This window comes from Aspergillus undulatus (genome assembly GCF_047715775.1).
Source record: "Aspergillus undulatus strain CBS 261.88 unplaced genomic scaffold BDV17scaffold_127, whole genome shotgun sequence".
NCBI classification, from domain to species: domain Eukaryota; kingdom Fungi; phylum Ascomycota; class Eurotiomycetes; order Eurotiales; family Aspergillaceae; genus Aspergillus; species Aspergillus undulatus.
Genome location: NW_027396731.1, coordinates 1 through 19,881, shown reverse-complemented (window position 1 = coordinate 19,881; position 19,881 = coordinate 1). Strand labels below are relative to the sequence as shown.

Sequence of the window (19,881 nt, the reverse complement as noted above, 5' to 3'; positions counted from 1 at the left end):
ATACACGATTACAGTGCCCAAATCGTGTTTGTATTTAGTTTAAATATAAAAATACATGTTTTGGTGGCTTTATAGAGCTTCAAACTTTCCACCATGGTTTATTTCGGGCGGAGGTGCGTCACTCGCTTGCGCGCGTCGCTCGCTTACCGATTACGTTGACGTAATCGTACACCGAGTCGCGCAGGACACCGAGTCGCGCATCCGACCATCAACAATTTCAACTTTGAATATTCAACCAACAAAATGTCCACGAACTCTGCAGATTCAGCGGTTCAACGCGAAGGAAGAATATTACTTGCACTTGAAGCTATTCAGAAAGGTCAATTTAAAAGCAACCGAGCTGCTACGCGTGCTTATAAAATCAGCGAATCTACCTTGCGTGATCGAAGAAATGGCAAGTCTGCACGCGTTAATCTACCACCAAATAGCCAAAAACTCACTACTCTTGAGGAATCTATTCTTCTTGATCGAATAGAATCTGCAGATCAACGTGGTCTACCATTTAAAATAGAAAGTATACGTGAAATGGCACGAATACTTCTTTCAGCGCGTGTTGGATCTAGCGCTTCTATAAGCGAGAAATGGGTTTACCGATTCATCAACCGACATGCTGGTATAAAGTCAAAATACACGCGTCTATAGACTATCAACGTGCTAAATGTGAAGATCCAAAGGTAATCCAGGCCTGGTTTACCTTGGTTCAGAATACTATTGCAAAATATGGTATTCTAGAACAGGATATCTATAATTTTGATGAGACTGGATTCTCTATAGGGATGACTTCAACCTATAAGGTAATACTCCTTTCTTAGTATTCTATATAGAATTCTAACCTCTCTAGGTTGTTACCTCACAGGTAGAAAGCCGTGCAAGAGCCCTACAACCAGGTAATCGAGAATGGATTACTATAATCGAGACAATTCAAGCCACCGGGCGTATTCTACCTCCACTGGTTATTTTAGCAGGCAAGTAACACCAAGGCGCTTGGTATACAGATATACCAGGTAACTGGACTATTGGAGTCAGTGATAATAGATAGACGAATGATAAACTAGCGGAATTATGGCTGAAGGAAGTTTTTGATCAACATACAAGGTCTTCCACAGTGGGCACGCACCGGCTTCTAATTTTAGATGGCCACGGAAGTCATGCAACTGCAGAGTTTGATCAATTCTGCATGCAGAATAAGATTATACCTCTTTACCTACCACCTCACTCTTCGCATCTGCTTCAACCACTTGATGTGGCCTGCTTTGGGCCACTAAAGAAGCTATATGGCCAGCAGATTGAAAACCTTATGCGAAACGGAATCAACCACGTGGATAAGACCGATTTTCTGCAGATTTACAAGCGAATACGACCTCAAGCCTTTTCCCTGGGCAATATAGGCAGTGCCTTCTCTGCAAGTGGTCTAGTACCATATAAACCAACCCGTGTGCTTGAAGGCTTGTCAATCTACTCTACACCAACACCCCCGGGTAGCTCTCACAGCAATTCGTCTTCTAGTTAGACTGCAGAGACTCCAAAGACTGCAAAAGACCTTCATAAGCAACATACTCTTATCCAGAAACTCTGGAGACAGCGTACAAGCTCTCCACAAAGTCCTATTGCTCAGGCAGTTAATCAGGTTGTTAAAGGTTGTCAGATTGCTCTAGGGAATGCCTTACTTCTAGAACAAGAAGTTAAGCAACTACGAAAGGCCAATGCCTACCAGAAGCGAAAGCGAGAGACTAGAAAGACCTATATAGCTTCAGGCGGCGTTTTAACTGCTACAGAGGGTCAACAACGTGCTCAGCAAGCCTTTGAAGCAATTGAATCAGTTGAACAGGAAGGTGGCAAGCTACCACGAAAACATGCTGCACCGCGCTGCAGCAACTGCAACCAACCAGGTCATAACAGAAATGGATGCCCAGGTAGGTATAATATCTAGCTAGCAACTTTGGATAGGCCAATCTAAATAAGTTTGGTTGAATTGCCGTAGTATTTCAACCACGGTTAGGTTTATTGTAGGATCGGCGCTCGCTCGGTGGTGGCGCTCGCTCGGTGGTGGATTACGTTAACGTGACTCACTACCGAGCGGCACACACCACCGAGCGGCACAAAATCTTGACCTTCTGACCCACTACCATCCTGAAGCCTTTCAACCCACCAAAATGGCCACAAACGCTCGCAGAGAATCAATTGAAAAAGAGGGACGTATCTTGCTTGCAATTGACGCGTTTAAACGCGGTCAACTTAAAAGCATACGAGCTGCAGCAGGTGCTTTTGATGTTCCTTATAGAACCGTGTCTGCTTGCCTTAAAGGACGACCTGCCCGGGTTAATACCCCTGCAAACAGTCGAAAACTTGATATTTTGGATGAGAACCAATTGAAAGAATGGATTATATCAGCTGATGAGCGAGGTATGGCACCTCAATTGAAGATCGTACGCCGAATGGCTGCTATTTTGGCCCAAAAAGATATTGGGGTTAATTGGGTCACCCGTTTTATTAATTAACATGAAGATATTCAGTCTCGATATACCAAATGCTATAATTATCAACGTGCTTTATGTGAAGATATTAAAAAAATTGATGGATGGTTTCAACTGGTCAAAAACATGATTGCTGTAAGGAACAGCCTCGCGGACAGTCACGGGACTCAGGCGGGCGCTGACTAAGCAGATAACCGGAGGCAGAGAATCCTCGCAGGGAGCGGGATTCAGACCTCCAGCGTCAATCTATTCAATTATCAGACACCTACAGATGGCTTATTTCTTCCTATTTCATCTTGATACGCTTATCACCCCGCGAACGAGACCTCCGGTTCTCACAATTGCAAAGTATGGTATTCAGCCAGAGGATATCTACAACTTTGATGAAACAGGATTTGCAATAGGTATTATTACTACAAGCAAGGTACTCCTATCTAATCTTATATATATTTTTATAGAGACTAATATATAGGCATTCTTATTAGGTTATTACAAGTCAACAAGACAGTCGGGCGCGTGTATGCCAGCCAGGGAATCGACAATGGGTCACTATAATTGAGGCTATTCAAAGTACTGGTCGGGTCCTCCCTCTAATGATCATCTTCGCGGGCCAACAATATCAAAAGGAGTGGTATAATGGACTTCCGCTTGATTAGACTATTGCAACAAGTCCTAATGGATGGACCAACAACAATCTTGGCCTGCACTGGCTAAAAGAAGTCTTTCAAAAGCATACTAAAGACCAGACAGTAGGGGTATACCGATTGCTTGTTTTAGATAGCCATGGAAGCCATGCAACTCCTGATTTTGATTATTTTTGCAAGGAGAACAAGATTATACCTCTTTACATGCCTCCATATTCATCTCATCTGCTTCAGCCGCTTGATGTTGCCTGTTTTGGGCCATTAAAGAAGAGATATGGAACTGAGGTACAGCATTGCATGGCAGCCAACATTCAACATATTAATAAGAGGATATTCCTGGATATCTACAAGAATATTGCTCGTCCAGAGGCTTTTACAGCTGCAAATATCACTGCTGGCTTTGCGGCTACGGGTTTAGTTCCATATAAACCTGAAAGAGTACTGGATAATCTGCATTTTTGACTTTATACTCCTACCCCTCCCCCACCTGGAAGTTCTTATTCTAGTGGATCATCATTGTAAGGCGCTCGAGACAACGTTCTTTGCGAACAGCCGTTAGAGCGCCAGGGGGCAGCAATTGGCAAGATGTCTAGTCTTCAAAGATGAATTGGTTCAATTGACTGAGGGAGTTTCTATCTGAAGAAGAACAGAACGAATCGCTTGGGGAACTGGGAGTACCAGCGATCTCGAAAGAATCTATATACGGCGGCTGACGCCGTCGGGCCGCCAGTGGTTGGGCGGCGGCGGGGTAGTAGCTGGTAGATCCGGTCGGTTGTTGATGCCTGACGATTCAGGTGTCCGCTGTGACAATCATGGACTGCAGAAACACCCAAGACAACTAAGGACCTGAAGAAGCAGTCTGAATTAATTAAGAAAATATGGAGAGAGCGTACAAGGAGTCCTCCAAGTCCTATACAGCATGCAGTTGGCCAGGTTGTTAAGAGCTGTAATATTGCCATGTCAAATGCACTTCTCTTGGAGCAGGAAATCTCAAATCTGCGAGCTACCAACAACCGATACAAGCGAAAGCAGGATACAGGCAAAGCATACCTTCAAAATGGTGGTATTCTTACTGGGGAAGAGGCCCAGAAACGTGTACAGGAGGAGAGTTATAAATATATATCTATACAGGAGGAAGTTGAACGGCCAAGAAAACGAGCACTTCCTACATGCAGTGATTGCGGGAAAAAGGGACATACACGTCAGATATGTAAATATCAATAAGAGCTTTTGATTGGTCTATTATAGTTACAAAATGAAGTTTATTTAGGGGGTCAAATCGTTGATTGAATTCGGCCATGGTGGGGTGGTTGAATATTTTGTGCCGCTCGGTGGTGTGTGCCGCTCGGTAGTGAGTCACGTTAAGATAACTAGCTTACTAATGAATGACTAGGCGAGGTCGAACCCCTAGGGGCAGGCGGTACCGGAGGGCAGTATGCTCCGACAAAACTCGGCTGGCACGTGACAAACTAGTTCTAATATGGGAATACTGGAGCCTGAGGCATTCAGGATGCTAACAATCTATAAGGTCGGATCACTAGGCTAATTGTCACATCACCACGTCTGACCACAGCAAGACCGAGATGCCCACCGACAGCGTTCTTCCCCCTCACTTTCAGTAATGATTCGCCTCATCGCACACGGCCCAAACCTATACGTTAGTTACTAGTTAACTAGTTGGAGATAGACGAAAAGCTTTGACAGTGCCTTCGCTCCTCGCTCTTCTTCCTGATAATGAGTGACTCCTTTCCATTCTCACCCTGCGATCCATTAGCGCAATGTCCAGAAAATGGAAACGTACTCGGCTGGACAGGGCCTGACTTCCCACAAGCTTCTCTTCCGTTGCGTGGCCTGACTATGGTGACTGCCGGCCAGCCTGAGACCTCTATATATACTGCTGCTGTCTCCCTTCCGGAATACTCATTAAACAGCAAAGTTCCGATCCCGCGATCGGTCACTTCAAATGCAGCGCCAAATCGAGGTCGAGTTAGTCGGGCGTGTGAAAATTGTCGTGGTCTAAAAGTTAAATGTAGCGGGCAACGCCCAACATGTCGTCGATGTCAGGAATCCGGGGCTCACTGCTCATACGGTGATCGAAAATGAGATAAATTGGCTAGGTGCGCGACCTAGCAGACCCGCGGGGTGACAAAGGGTCTGAAGTCTAACAGCATGAAATAGGCGACTGACTGACCTTAAAGCACGGGTTGGATCGGTTGGGACTTTGTTGCAAAACATTTATCCAAATCTGGACTCCCTCTCCACCCAATATGTCGAACAAATTTTGAGTGATGTAAGTGTTATTCCTGCCATCTAAGTTTAGGGACTTCGTTCCCGGTGTCATGCTCTTTACGTTCTAAGATCACTCAACGATTATCCCGTAACAGCAATACGATAACAATCGGCCGTTGAGCCCCTTTCCTTCGGAGACCCCGTCTCTATTCACCACAGATACAGGATCCCCGATAGACGCAATCGACTTCACCAATGAAGACTTCAACAGTGACGAGGAGATACAAGCTATGGAATTTGTGGGCGAGCATTCCGAGATCGCCTGGATGTATAGACTGAAAAAGTTCTTATGTCGTTTTCACCAAGGCCCCCTGGGCAAGAGTCTGGATCGCAAGAACATCACCACTGCGAAGAGCAATGATGGAGAAGAACCCCAAGACGATCTTTTCCTAGCATCTACAACCTTGCTAAGTCATAGTCAAGAGACGTCAAGGCGTCGAAGCATGTCGCTGGAGTGGCCCCATTGGGTCGGACGATTTCCGATGGAGACAGCTGGCGAGTCCGTTGGAGAGAAGTCTGGGGTACTTTTGTATAGGGGGCTTTTCTGTCTGCTGCATTGCTTTCACTAGAAAAGCGCCGCCTTGATAGGTTGGCCTTTGCATAATGTATCACAATATCAATTCATAATGCCTCCCCCTGTTGCCTCTCCCAAATCCGCCGAAGACGTCACCAAGACCGACGCAGCCAAGGATGCCTGGATCGAAGAATCAAATGCCCAGAATGGGTCCTCGACTTTCATGACAGTCTTTAATTCCTACGATGAGGAGTTAGTTCGGGCGGCAGAGGCTCGACTACGGCGCAAGGTTGACGCGCGCGTCCTCCCTCTGATCGTGCTCATCTACCTGTTCACCTACCTCGACCGCAACTCCATCACCCAGGTACGTTTATACGGCCTGCAGAGGGACGCTGGAGTGAAGGGCGCTCAGTATCAGACGGCGATCTCCTTTTTCTCGGCCAGTCATATTGTCATGCAGCTTCCGTCTGCCATGTTAATGGCCAAACTGAGGCTTTCCCTGTACCTGGTATGCTCTTCGGCTCCCGTCTGATAACCACTAACGTCGATCAGCCCGGCTGTATTATTATATGGACAATAGTCAGCGACTGCACTTCGGCTGTGAGCAGCCCGTCTGGTCTTCTGGTGTTGCGGTTTGTGCTTGGTATCGTCGAGGCCCCGTTCTTCCCAGGGGCTATCTTCTATCTCAGTTCGTGGTGAGGATGGCCTTGCTCATCTGTGGCCTGCTGCTGTCCAACACCTTTGCTGGCTTGATCTCTGCTGGAATTCTCTCTGGCATGGCCGGTGTAGGTAACCTGGCTGCCTGGCAATGGCTATTCATCCTTGAGGGCATTGCCACGGTTCAACTGGGTATTCTGGCGATGATTGTTCTCCCAGACTTCCCAGGCACCACCAAGTGGCTCAGTGAACCTGAGCGGGTGATTGCACAGGCACATCTCGCAGTTGATGCAGGCAGCCCTGACCTCTTGGATGAGGAAAAGGTGCCCATGGTGCGCGTCGGCAAGCCAGTGCACCGGGACCAACTGCTGAAAGTCCTGTGGAAGTGGATTGGGACAGAGGGTCCTACTCCATCATAGCGATTCTAGGAGACACAACTGGGTCAAATATTATGGACGGCTTCATGGGTTAGAGTTTAGGGCATACAGTGGACTCGGGCGTACGGCGAACAGCATATTGATTAGGGATTAGGAATGTACTTTTCCATCATTCAGGCAGAAAAGCGGAGTCTGTAGGTAGTTGCAAGGAAATTAAATAATGCCTTTATTGTGCGATATTTTATTTGAAAGATCCGAGTCTGGGAGCTTTTGAGAAACTTTGTCTGATAATTGGAGATCCCACCAGCCTCTATATACAGCACCAACTTTAGTTCTTGGAACAGTTCAAGTACCAATGTCAATTGAAAGCCCAGGATGTTGGAGCAGACAGCTCCTCGCGAGATCAAGAAGAAGGATGTCACTCTCAGCAACCTTTTACGTGAGGCCCTTTATATCATTGTTCCTGAATACCACTGACCCACCTATGCAGTCGGCGCCTCGCTGAACATGTTCGAGTATGTAGACGAGCACGATGCCCGACGAGACGACTACTGACTTAGCTACGCAGAGTTACGTCCCTTGGCCAGGTACGCCTTGTCAATTCGGTACATCCTTGTAGTTCCTACTAAGTCCGCAGCCCCTAGAAGTCATCAAAACGGCCATGGCAGCCCACCGCAACGATTCCTTCCCGGCGGCCATGCGACGCGTCTGGGCAAGATGGCATACACTGCAGGTGTCTTGATATAGCTTAGCCCTGACAAAAACCTCGATTTCCGTTGCGAATTCTATATCCGAGCTACCTATGATGTCTCTGAGAGCCGTTGAAACACTTTGGTAGTCACCCCGGTAGTAAATAGTCCCACGGCAGTAGTATGCCCCAAGGTCATATAAGAGAGGACCATCTAATTCAAAATAGGAATTAGACACCAATAATGCCATGGCTGATTGGACTATATAATGGCGATTTTTCGGGTGGAAGTGCACATTGTTCCTTTGTACTTGAAGCTCATCCGTCCCATCCAATCTGATTGGATGCGTCAGCTTCGTGTTGAGTCGTATTAAGTCCTGGTCGGATTTCCCTCCCGCCTTCAAACTTGAGAAATGGAATTCACCATCTGTTAGAAGATTGAAGCAATCCAAAAGGCGAGTCCGTGAATTAGTTGACTTTGGTCGCTTTGGTGCTCCCCCTGTCCCAATTGAAACGGCCACATCAATTCTGGTGCCTGGCCAAAGTCTGGATACTTCCCATTCAGCCAATTCCGTAGGGTTTGAAAACCCTAGGGCACCGCCCCAGAAGTCACCGGTGCCCAATTTGATTGGCTTGAAAAATCTATCAAGGTTAGTGTCATGCATACAATCCCGACCGTGAAGGGGTACCTGCATTGGCGCAGCGGATGTTGCACGAGCACTATTCAGCATTAGCACGCCCAGAGAAAGAGCTGTTACTTAACTTACCTCTGCCATAGAGAGGTTCAGCCTTCACATCACTGGGTCTGATCCGTACATAAGGAGTCTCTTGATCCATTTTGCCTCTTCTTTGTGTATGTCTGTCGGGGGGTTATAATTTGTGAAGATGGCGCGCCGACTCCCATACGTCATCGCAGTGATCGCAACTCTGGTGCCAGATATGACATTTGAACGTGGCCAATAAAAGGATTGTTAGCACCGTATGCATCCTGAAGAAGGCTCCCTAACGTATATTTATCATAGACTGCGTCCGTCGCAATGTAATTGACAGCGGATTTGAGAAATCCTACCAGTGATTTTGACCTCCCAAAACAATGAACCGCAAATGACTCGAACATTTCAGCACATCGTTCAATAGGCCAATGGAGATGGAATTTTGCGAGTGCTATTAATTTCCCTATATTATAAGTCAGTGCCATGCTCCAGGTGAAGAGCATGCCGCCTACCTGAACTGCTACCGCATGCAATGTCCACGGCTTCATGAAGGGCATATCCCTGAAGTAGTTCCTGTAATGCCTTCATATATTCCAGAGGTGTGACACCCCTGGTACCGCCGCCGTCTATGCTCATTATTCGAACTCCTGCGGTCCTTGGCTTGATATCCACCGTTAAATGTCCACCGTCGTTATAGATGCAAGGCACCCTCATTCGATCCTCCCGCCCGGGTGTGGTGGTCCCAAAAATGCGAATGCATTCATGGCAGACCGAATGCTCGCAGCTAAGATGTCGTTCGGCCACCCGTCGAATACAGTAGAGGCAAGCTGTGTTGCTCTTGAAAATTGTAAGCGAACCGCCCAGGCGGCTGATGTTAGTCCAGTGGAGCCTGCTGGATGAGATGTATCCGGCTTGCAATTGATCAAATAGCTCAGAGCAATAACGCCCAATTTCACCGCAAAGGTGGCGGGTACATGGGTTATTATAGCTCGGCTCAAGTGCTTTAAAGCAAGACGCCTTGTAGAGCGTTGAAAATGCAAGCTCGATAGGAGAGTCTAAGCAGATTAGCTCATATACCACAATCATTTGGAGGCGCCTACGGTGCATTCGAGGAGGGTACGCATCCATAATAATACTGAAAGCTATAAAAGATGTCACACTGGCGTACGGGTGCTTATGCTCTTTAGCGAGCGACATAAATGTGTTGAGATGATACAGGTAGTCGATACCACAGGATTGAGAGCACGAGCGGCGACGACGAAGCTGAAATCTTCGGTTATCGTTCGAGCTGTATGTTGAACTGCGGCCTTGAAGAAGGAATTCAGATGCATCGCAGAGAAAAGCATCTTATGTACTTTTTTGGTAGAAAGACTTTCTTTTCTTTGCCGATTAACTTCGTCTCGAAGCCGATGGTATCTCGCTAGCGGGGATAGCTACGGTCCCGCAAGATTAATCACCTTAACGGACGAGAAGCAGTTGCTTAGCTGGGCCGAACTGTTTTCTAGGCACGTAATAGTTCAACCACCGGGCTCTCTTCGGAAATAACAATAAGTAGCCTTGGACGTATCTCGCGAGAGATCGATGTTGCCTTGCCGATGTCAGTCCATGCCATAAGTCGTGATGCAACGGCCGCTTGAGTCGAGAAGTCAGCTGCAAAGAGGCATATGACGTCGCTAAACAAAAAGAACAATCTCGAGTATAAAGTGTCAATTAGAGAGTAAAAACCAAGTTTCCAAGAAGTTTCCAAGAAGCGGAGTAAGGGATTGTCTCATGGCAGAGAACGTGACTGCGTTCTGTCGGATTCCGGATGAAAGGGCTGCTATCCGCAAAAAGCAGCGGCGCATCAGTATGACTAGAAACTCCAATCGAAGGTTGACATTTCCCTTTTCACCTCGCCGGCCGAAGTTGTTATGGTTAAAGATGTGCTTCAGGGCCGCGTCCTTTGCGATCGTGCCAATGAACAGGGCAAGCTGAGGGGTTTTGGTATCTTGCCGCAGTAACTCCCTGATCAACCGCCCCAAACGATCAGTATCTTCAATGATGATCTCTCCAGGATCTTTACGTTGGACATGGCGTAGCCAGGCAGTGTGGTCGCAGGTATCCATCCCGAAATGATTGCAGAATCCAAAATAAGTCTGGCTTACATTAAATATCTCATGATTAAGATACAAAAACGGCAAAGACGGTGTCTGCTGCAGTGGATTTAGCTACTCCAAAAGCCGTTTTTTGCCCGAAAACTAAATCAAAATTCAAGCACTGCTTGCGACTTTTTGATTCGACGCTTCTAACTCCTTGCATCTCGCCATGAGCTCGTTGATTTGCACTTCCATATTCAGCCGTGATTGACGGAGCGAGGCAAGGAGTTCATGATGCTGATGTTGAAGAAGGCGGGAAGAATCATTGGCGGATTTTAATTGCTCTGTTAACTTCTTTTTTATTAACAAAAGGCCGTCCCTGGGGTTAGTACCACTTACTGTGTTCACAGTGTTTTTATGACTATGGGAATTTTGTTGCGAGGTTGGCATTTTGGTCAGGGCAGAACCTACGCGATCACAAATTGCGATTGAGCCTACTTTATGTATTTATATTCCTCTAGCGCTCCTGGAGGAGTAGGCCCGTGGATTTTAATTACTACTCCTAGATAGGAGTAAGGAGAAACGCCTGATTTCCTATTCAACTTTTGCCCATCGTCAATTTATACGTCAATTTCATTAACTACCAAGCTATGAAACCTTCTGTTCCCCTTCTCCAGGATGTGAGATGGATTACTGCACTGGCTGTCGGACGCCCCTCAGCCCTAAGTGCTGGTATCAAGCAGCAAGTCAGAACTTATTATTCACTTCATTTTATCCAACTATGAACATATCAACCACCACCGCTTCCTCTTCCGCTTCCTCCTGCGCTCCCTCCCCCGCTGCCTCCTCCACTACCTCCTTTGCTCCCGCCTCCGCTGCCTCCACCGTCACCCCAACCGCCACCACTATATCCCCCTCCTCCATATCCTCCTCCAATCCCACCAGACGAGACAGCGCCAGACTCCGTGACAGAACCACAGCCAGATCCACAATTATACTTACTGTCGATACCCACGTCTCTGCCCGCAGCGTCCTTATCAATACAATCCAACTGCCCATCCGTGCATGGATTCCCACCATGATCGTATGAGGTACCAAGCCCAATGGCATAGTACTACGGATAATAGTTCCGATCTGCAATGTGTCCACTACTCGCACCTTGCATATTAGGTCTCCCCAGGAAGCCTACCCAGAGGCGCCGTTCTTCATAGCGCGGAACGACCTTGTCATACCGTGCACGTGCCACAAGATCCCAGGGGATTTCACAGGCGCTCATGCGTTCCTTGAGTAGTTGTTTGTAATCCGAGACTCGATTGCTGGATGATACATCCGCCCAGGATGCCACGAAGAAGACATCGCCTGTGCCCAGGTCGTGGTAGTGGCTGAAGGGTTGGGCGCGGTGGATGCCGCCGAGTCGGACACGCAATAGGGATGGGTGACGGGTGCTTACGGCATTTTGAGGCTCGTGCAGCCAGGCTGTTGATTTTGCGAAGCGAGGAGATTGCGCCATCGCAACTGCAACGCGGGTCATGGCGTTTGATGCGGATAGGAGAGTCCGCCGGGATGACACCCAGTCGTCTGATGATGGTGGATAGAGATGCTTCTCGCGCTGGAGGTGGAGGGTGATCATGGACCAGGCGTCAAAGGGAAATGCCCAGACGTGCTTTGCGATGCTGCAGTTGCCGCATGGCGTTGGACAGGATCTCCACGCTTCGGAGCAGTCCCAGGGGAAGAGTGATTGGTATTTGTATAGCGGACCGTCGGGGAAACAGCCCCAGTCGTGCCAGTACTCGTGCAAGTAGTCAATGATATCGGAGTCGGCATAGCGGCGGAAATAGTATCGGTGTAGGTATTCCTCTGTGAAGCCGTATGGGACATCGTACCTACTGAGCGGTCGATCATGGGGATACTCCGTCATTGCTGGACATGCAAAGCTCATGAGATATAGAGGGCTTGCCAATGAGGACACCGCGGTGTTATCCACTAGGGGACCGAATAGGGCTGGCTCAAGGAGAGACGAACAGAACTTGAGAGAGCTTCTGCCTGCGTTCGTTGTGAGGCCGGTGGTTGGCTTGAGCAGCTTCCCAGTGATTGAATCGATGTAAATTTTCAGTCTACTGCCGAGGTGTGATCTCAGGTTGTCTAGTATCGGGGAAACGACAGCGTCACGTGCTTCCTGGTCAGATTGCAGGTCACCCGTGGTGTCTTGACTGGCGGCGACCAGGGCTTTGACGATTTTCTGCTCCAGCTGACCATCGTCCGAGGATTCGTGGAAGAGCCCAGAGAATGGTGTCCCCACGACCTGTTTCATGGCGAGCTTGTAATGCTTCCTTTTGCCTACGGGTTTCTGAACCTGCCATAGCTGGTCTGCCTTTGCTCGAAGGACTCGCTGGTGTGACCCGTGCATGGGGAAGGCCTGATGGTAAACTGGCAAATCCTTCGGCGATACTATTGCACCGTCCCTGACTAAGTCAGTCACTGCTCGCCTACCATGCTGAATATAAGCAGACCATACCTTGAACCCTCAATAACAAGAGGCCCAACTCGCAGAACGACATGCACATAGTCAAACGGACTATTATCCCCCACAAGCTCACGGAAGAATAGCGGAACGTCGCCATCAGCCCTCGCCCTAGCAGCTGAGCTCTTCCTGTTCGACCTGAGGTTTGACGAATCTTGTGTATACCGGATAGTCTGCCCAAGAATGGGCTTGTCCTTTTTCACTTTGCTAACCACTCGGGAGATTGACCCACGCCTCACCAGTGGGGACGCTACTTGTGCAGTTTCCAGTAAGCCGTCGTACTTGGCCTGCGATATTCGTTGCGGAGTCTGGGCCCTCAAGGCGTGCTTGTACATCTTGATGTAGTCCTCGTCCCCGTAGTGATGGGCCCAGTAGCAGGACTCGCATATCGTGGAAGAGGCGAATGCTTCTTTCCTATGCGTGAACATGCTGCCTGTGATAGTGACATGACATTTGGCGCATTCCATCACTTGGATGTCAACTTTTCCACCAGATGACTTGTCGACCACTGGCGAGGTTAGTATCGACTCATATGAGTAAGAGAGTCCGCGTACGCTGAGGGATGCCTGGACAATTGTTCGGTTTAACCTGGTCCAGTCGTTCTTCGATCATCTGGTCAATATCCAGGAGCCCTAATATTTGGTTAGACTATAACCAAAAGACATTTTCGCCGACATACCAGCTGCCTGGAGCAGTAGCCATGCTAACCCCTCGTCGGCGGGCCGCTTCCGGGAATCTGGACCGCATTAGTATAGCAGCCCTAAAACATTTCAAATCGGCTGCATTACCTGTTAAATTCTTCCGAACCTCTGCCTTAATACTAGCACTCGTTTCCTCCGCAAGGATATCCTGCGTAACACTTCCAACTGCCGACTCGCTAAGCGTTCCATCAGGTTGCGCCCAGCCCTCCACGGCAATGCGGTCCTCGCCTGCTGAATGTTAGCTATCAGCTTACAACACTATATTAATTAGTCACATACGATGTCGAAGAGCAAAAGAGCGAGCCTGCTGGTTTACCTGGCCAAGGAACGTGTCGTATCCATGGACATCGCCATCATTGTCCGACACCAAAGCTGCAGCAGCGTATTCAGGTCGACGCCACATTTGCAATGTGTGGATGATATTCTCAATCTCGTTTCTTGCCCCTTCCCAGTACAGCCTTCCAACTTCCTTGGCCAGATGCTCGGTCGCTGGACCAATCTCTGTCCATGATAGAGCAGGGTCGGCGGCTGATTTGTGAATGGACGTGGGTTTCCACCGTGACAGGGACAGCTTGCGCGACATTTTGGTACGTCGTATTGCCTTACAAGATACGTAGGCTTCCTCTCCAGGTATATAAGCTTCAGAACATATCAGGATCGTTGACGAAGCAGAGGGCGCAACGGAAGCCGGGTCCGCCTTGCGGCTGAGCAGGAAGAACACGAGTAACACGAGTGGGGCGTGCACGGGGGAGGAGTAAGATCGTCCCGTGATCGAAAGATGTCAGCCAAAGGTCTCTTCTAGACCTCGCCGAAACCCAGGTTACAGGTCAGGTGGCATCGTTCTAAAGGTGGGACGCCGCGCTAGTCGATCACCTGACTTATATTACGTGTGGGAAGTGATGGATGTCTGTCTCATTGGGTGGCCGACCACGACGAGGGGAGAACAGGGCCCCCTACTGCTCTAATAACTGATCTCTTACGATTTGCTCATCGATCATTCCCTCCACCCCATGGAGGTGGATAACTCCCCCCCAGGCGGAGCCCGTCCGGGGACTCCGCTCCTGGGTGAAAACTCTGAACCCCCCTCAGGACCTACCACCCCGACCCCCCTACCCCGGAACTCCCTGAAGAGAAGGGCCTTATTCTCCCCACAGAAGACTCCCACTGCAGCTCCGGTCCCTGTATCCTATTTGCCGCAAGCCCCATCGATCTGCGAGCAGGTCAGCATGGTAGCAGACGACTAGCTAGTCCTTCTTAATGATTGGAAACTAGCAATGACCTCTCTTGCTAAAGCTCTAGATCTAACTGTCTCCTCTCTACAGGGCCGCCCAAGAGACCTGGCCCGGGGGCTTGCAGCCAGATTTGTTTCCCTAGCAAAACAGGACTCCCCTCAGCAGATTCCTCTGATGACAGCAGTTGCACCCCCATAGCTATCCAGGCAGATGGAACAGCCAAACCAACCTCCCACTCCTGAAGCTTGCGAAGGCCCCCTGAAGAGGCGAACCTCGCAGCCTATAACCTGGGCATCCCTGACAGCCCCAAGAGCTGGTCAGGGGAACTGGCAAACTATTGCCCCAGAACACCGTACGCAAGCCAAGCAACCAGCACAATAAAAGCTGAAGCAGTCAAACAAGACTGACCACTGTATCTTCCTCCGCCTCCCGGCCTCCTCTAGCCTCCGGGCTATTGGACCACATGGCATCCGGGTCACCCTTGCAGGGAAAGTTCCGGACGGGATCGCACAGGTACAAGTGATATTAACAGGATACGTAATCACTATAACTGAACAAGGCAAGGTCTTCTTACTGTCAGAGAAGGCTGCAAGCCTAGCTGGGGATGGATACTTTGAAATACCAACAGAGTATCACCAGGTTATTGTCCCCCGGATCCCGAAACAACTCTGGTCCCTGGATGGATAGATAGATACTATAATTATAGATATTAGCAATGAAGCAGAGTATATTACTAGTATTAAACCACTCATGGCTAAACTCTCAAAGCACCTAGTAGAGAGGGACTCTATCACAGCAGTTATAGCCTTTCCAAAAAGGCTACAACACCCCTTGTAACTCTTTGGCCTGTCCGGCCTATCAAGGCCCACCCGCCCCAAGCAAAGGCCTTTGCAATGCACCCGATGCCACCGCTTCCATGATACACGAGCCTGCCGCTCCAGCGAACGCTGTATCTCCTGCGGATCCTCAAAACAGGAACACAACTGCCGTGTGCAGTGTATTAACTACTACGGCCCGCATGCAGCGGACTTCCAAAAATGCCCAGCCAGACCCCACGTCCAGAGGAACACTGTCACCCGCCTCTCAAAAGATGCTCTAGCTACTATCCGCAAGGCAGGCCGGCTTGCCTTCCAACAGGAGCAGAAGAAAGCAGAAGAAAGCTCTAAACAACAAATAGATAATACCTACACTACAAACCAGCCTATAAGATAGCTTACCCAGGAACTCTTAAACCAAACCCTGACCTCCCCTGAACTATGAAAATACTACAAGCTAATATAGGAAGGGGGGGCACTGCACATGACTTGCTACTCTCCTTTGAAGCAGATATCATTCTTGTCCAAGAACCTTGGACAAATACAGCAAAGCACCTAACCAAGACTTACCCATGATATTAGCTGTTCAGTCCCCTGACCCGATGGACTACCAGACCCAGGACTCTAATATATGTACGAAGGGATCTCCTAGCCTATTCCCTCCCGGAACCAATCTCACCAGATATCACCATAATCTACACGGCAGGCCTTACTATCATCAATGTCTACCGCCCCCCTAATGACCCAGTTGCCCCTGCTGGTACTGGCTCAACACCCTCTACACTTTCCACACTCCTAGGATATGCACCCCCAGAGAACACCATCCTAGCAGGAGACTTCAATACCTGGCACCTATTCTGGTAGCCAGATACTGAGTCTCATGCTGTCATACCTGGCGCAACAGGATTATTAGACTAGCTTGATGCCCATGAGCTGGAACTTCGCCTCGAGCCAGGCACCCCCACCCGTGGACTAAATACCCTAGACCTTGTCTTCTCTAACCTACCACTAAGGGCCCTAGTAGAAGACTATCTAAAGACTCCAAGTGACCATGCAACAATTGGAATAATACTGGAACAAGAAGAGCCCTCGCCTATATACAAGCTTGGATCCACCAACTGGGAGAAAGCCAGAGCCCTGGCAAGCCTGCCTGACCCAACCCTACCAATTGACCTACTAGCCGAACAACTGGTCCAGATATCCCAGCTTGCAATACAAGGCGCATCAAGATACAATACTCGCAGACTCCCCAGGACCCCATGGTAGACTCCAGAACTAACAGACATACTACACCAAACAAGACAGCAATAAAACCCCGACTATAAACAGCTCCGGAAGGCCATTGTACGGGCAAAGGCTGAATACTGGAAGCAGCGAATTGAACAAGCCACAGCACCTATAGATATATTCAAACTTGCTAAATGGATATAACATCCAGACCAGCTTGCTGCTCCTCCCCTGAATATACAAGGGGCACAGGTTACTACCCCACAGGGCAAGGCAGACGCCTTCCTTAATCACCTCTTAGAGAAGGGGGCCCTGCTTCCAAATCAGACAGAAGAGGGACCCCCAAACAAGCCCCTGGGCTCACTACACCTGCCAACAAAAGAGCACTGCTGGGCTGCTCTCTGTGCCCCACCCCCGTCTGCCCCCGGGGAGGACAGACTTGCCACCACTGCTTGGAGGGAGCTCTGGCCCGTACTAGGGGATACAATCACACAACTATACTACAGGTGTATGGAGGAAGGCTGCTTTCCACTGAGCCCGAAATCAGCAAAGGTAATGATGTTACCGAAACCAGGAAAGAGGGACTATACCCAACTCAATGCCTGGCGGCCAATTAGCCTCCTCTCTACCCTAGGTAAAGGCCTAGAGCGCCTCCTAGCACAGCAGATAGCTGTAAGAGCAATTCAGGCAGATATACTAGCCCCCTGCCATTTCGGGGCCCTGCCAGGACGCTCTGCCATTGACCTGGTCCAGGTTCTTGTTCACAGGGTAGAGGAGGCCTTTTAACAGGGAAAAGATGCTTCACTACTCCTACTAGATGTGAAAGGGGCATTTGACGCTGTAATATACCAACGGCTCCTTTCTCACTTACGCCTGCAAGGATGGCATAAAGGCTTACTCCAGCTACTTAAGGACTGGCTTACTGGCCGCTCTGTATCTGTTCATATCAAAGAAGGCACTGCCACAGTACCAATTAAAGGTAGACTCCCCTAGGGATCCCCCCTATCCCCAATACTCTTCCTGCTATATGCAGCAAGAATAGTTTCTACCTTAGAGGGCTCCTTCTGCTATGCAGATGATATAGGTATATTATTAACTGGGAATACCCTGGAAGAGAGCTCACAATAACTAGTAAAGGCCTACAAGCAAATTACTGCTCTAGGGACAGAGACAGGCCTCCCTTTCTCAATAGAGAAAACAGAGATATAATACTTCTCTAGAAAGCAGTAGTAGCATCTCCCCACAGTTACTCTACCTGGTATAGGGGAGATTACACTATCCCTATATACACGTTGGTTAGGAGTTCTTCTGGATACAAAGCTTACTTTTAAAGCCCACATTAATTTGGTCTTTAGCCGCGGGAAACGACTCGCCCAGCACCTAAAGAGACTTAGCAATACCCAGCGCGGCTGCCCAGTGGCCTCCATGCGGGCAGTAGTTATACAGTGTGTTCTCCCAACAGCTCTGTACGGGGCAGAAGTCTTCTATACAGGCAAACGACAAAAAGGGGTAGTTAACTCCCTGCTTTCTCTCTTCCGCACAGCAGCCCTGGCTATTATCCCAGCCTACAAGACCACCCCTACTGCAGCACTCCTCCGCGAAGCAGACCTACCAGACCCAGAAGCTCTACTCAATAGCATCCTCCGGAGGGCAGCAGTGAGATACATGAGCCTTGATACTAAACACCCAATTGCCCAAATAGCCGCAGAGACTACTGCGGGCAGGCCCAAAACCAGGCTTAAAAGGATCCTACAGCTCCTCCTCAGCCCCCTGCCAGAGCGCGCTATAATAGAGCTGCCTCTCCCTCCATTATGCATGCTCCCAACAGACAACAAAGGCTATAGCCCTGCCCCTTTATAGATTTTAGTGTACTCGGATGGCTCACGGACCAGCCAGGGGGCAGGGTATGGCTATGCAATCTACTTTGGCCCTATCCTCGTGTCCAAGGGACATGGCCCCGCGGGCCCCAGGACAGAAGTCTATAATGCAGAAATCATGGGTGCTGTGGAAGGCCTACGCGCAGCCCTGGGATAACCATGTGTTGGCTACTCCTCCCAGCTAGTTATCCTCCTAGATAACCTAGCTGCAGCCTCCCTGCTAGCAAGCTATAGGCCAACCCCTCACAGACATGGTCTATCAGAGACCTTTAGCCAACTAGCCGCCCAGTGGATGGAAAGCCCTTCAATCCTAACCATGCAACGGAAGCCCCTTCAGGTCCGCTGGATTCCAGGCCACTCTGGAATTGCTGGGAATGAGCTGGCAGACAAGCTCGCTAAGCTAGGGTCTTCTATATACAGCCCCGACATCCCCCCCTCCCCAGCATACCTACGACGGGAGGCAAAACAGTGGCTCCGTACAGAGATATATACAGCATATGCTAATAAGGCGCCTGAAACCTACAAAGCCCTGAATATCAGACCTTATACAAAAGAAAGCCGCTCCCGCGAGCATAAGCTGCCCCGGTGGGTACTTGGCCGACTCGTCGCCGCCCGTACAGGCCACGGAGACTTTACGGTATACCACCAGTGTTTTGACCACACAGACTACCTAGAGAGCTGCACCTGCGGCAAGGCAAAGACCCTAGTACACTTCTTCCTTTGCCCATATACCAGAAAACGCTGGAAGGATAGATGGAGATATATAAAGGATAGCCCGTCAAAAATAATAGACTGGCTCTTAAGTATAGCTGCCGGGGCTAAGGAATTCAGCCGCATCGTGCAAGAATTATCCTTTTTCAAGGATATATGCCCGAACTGGGCCCGCCGGAGCGCTTGAAAGTGCGATAGTCCATATATCTACCTGGACAAAGGGTACGGCCCCTCCCCCAATCTATAGGTAGTCAAAACGGGCATCTGCCCTCGAAGACCTGGCCAGGGTAGCGCCGGATGCTTCTTCCGCTCATTTCCAACATATATTGTCCATAGTTGCTGCTTCAAACCTGTATCTAGCTAGTT

General features: G+C 49.2%; 5 protein-coding genes across 5 annotated transcripts; 3 read left to right on the top strand and 2 right to left on the bottom strand.

Annotated features, from left to right (window-relative positions):
• Positions 1 to 3,665: 3,665 nt before the first annotated feature.
• Positions 3,666 to 4,180, bottom strand: BDV17DRAFT_31316 (uncharacterized protein). The gene has a single exon (XM_073764369.1). It carries the CDS (start codon positions 4,075 to 4,077, stop codon positions 3,751 to 3,753), a length of 327 nt encoding a protein of 108 aa, XP_073609817.1. The 5' UTR covers positions 4,078 to 4,180; the 3' UTR covers positions 3,666 to 3,750.
• A 515-nt stretch (positions 4,181 to 4,695) lies between these two features.
• Positions 4,696 to 6,211, top strand: BDV17DRAFT_31295 (uncharacterized protein). Its single transcript, XM_073764368.1, has 4 exons — positions 4,696 to 5,099; positions 5,152 to 5,235; positions 5,317 to 5,408; positions 5,503 to 6,211. The coding sequence occupies exons 1-4, from the start codon at positions 4,853 to 4,855 to the stop codon at positions 5,974 to 5,976; spliced, it is 897 nt and encodes a 298-aa protein (XP_073609816.1). The 5' UTR covers positions 4,696 to 4,852; the 3' UTR covers positions 5,977 to 6,211.
• On the top strand, positions 6,034 to 6,997 carry BDV17DRAFT_296792 (uncharacterized protein; the record flags this gene model as incomplete). Its single annotated transcript, XM_073763375.1, has 2 exons — positions 6,034 to 6,429; positions 6,506 to 6,997. The coding sequence occupies 2 exons, from the start codon at positions 6,034 to 6,036 to the stop codon at positions 6,995 to 6,997; spliced, it is 888 nt and encodes a 295-aa protein (XP_073609815.1).
• Positions 6,998 to 7,330: 333 nt separating this feature from the next.
• Positions 7,331 to 7,697, top strand: BDV17DRAFT_296791 (uncharacterized protein; the record flags this gene model as incomplete). Its single annotated transcript, XM_073763374.1, has 4 exons — positions 7,331 to 7,394; positions 7,446 to 7,470; positions 7,524 to 7,542; positions 7,593 to 7,697. 4 exons carry the CDS (start codon positions 7,331 to 7,333, stop codon positions 7,695 to 7,697), a joined length of 213 nt encoding a protein of 70 aa, XP_073609814.1.
• Positions 7,698 to 11,385: 3,688 nt separating this feature from the next.
• BDV17DRAFT_278354 (uncharacterized protein) lies at positions 11,386 to 14,408 on the bottom strand. Its single transcript, XM_073759523.1, has 6 exons — positions 13,933 to 14,408; positions 13,741 to 13,881; positions 13,632 to 13,688; positions 13,507 to 13,584; positions 12,947 to 13,460; positions 11,386 to 12,893 (listed from the first exon to the last, which is right to left on the bottom strand). Exons 1-6 carry the CDS (start codon positions 14,234 to 14,236, stop codon positions 11,546 to 11,548), a joined length of 2,442 nt encoding a protein of 813 aa, XP_073609813.1. The 5' UTR covers positions 14,237 to 14,408; the 3' UTR covers positions 11,386 to 11,545.
• Between the last annotated feature and the right edge of the window lie 5,473 nt (positions 14,409 to 19,881).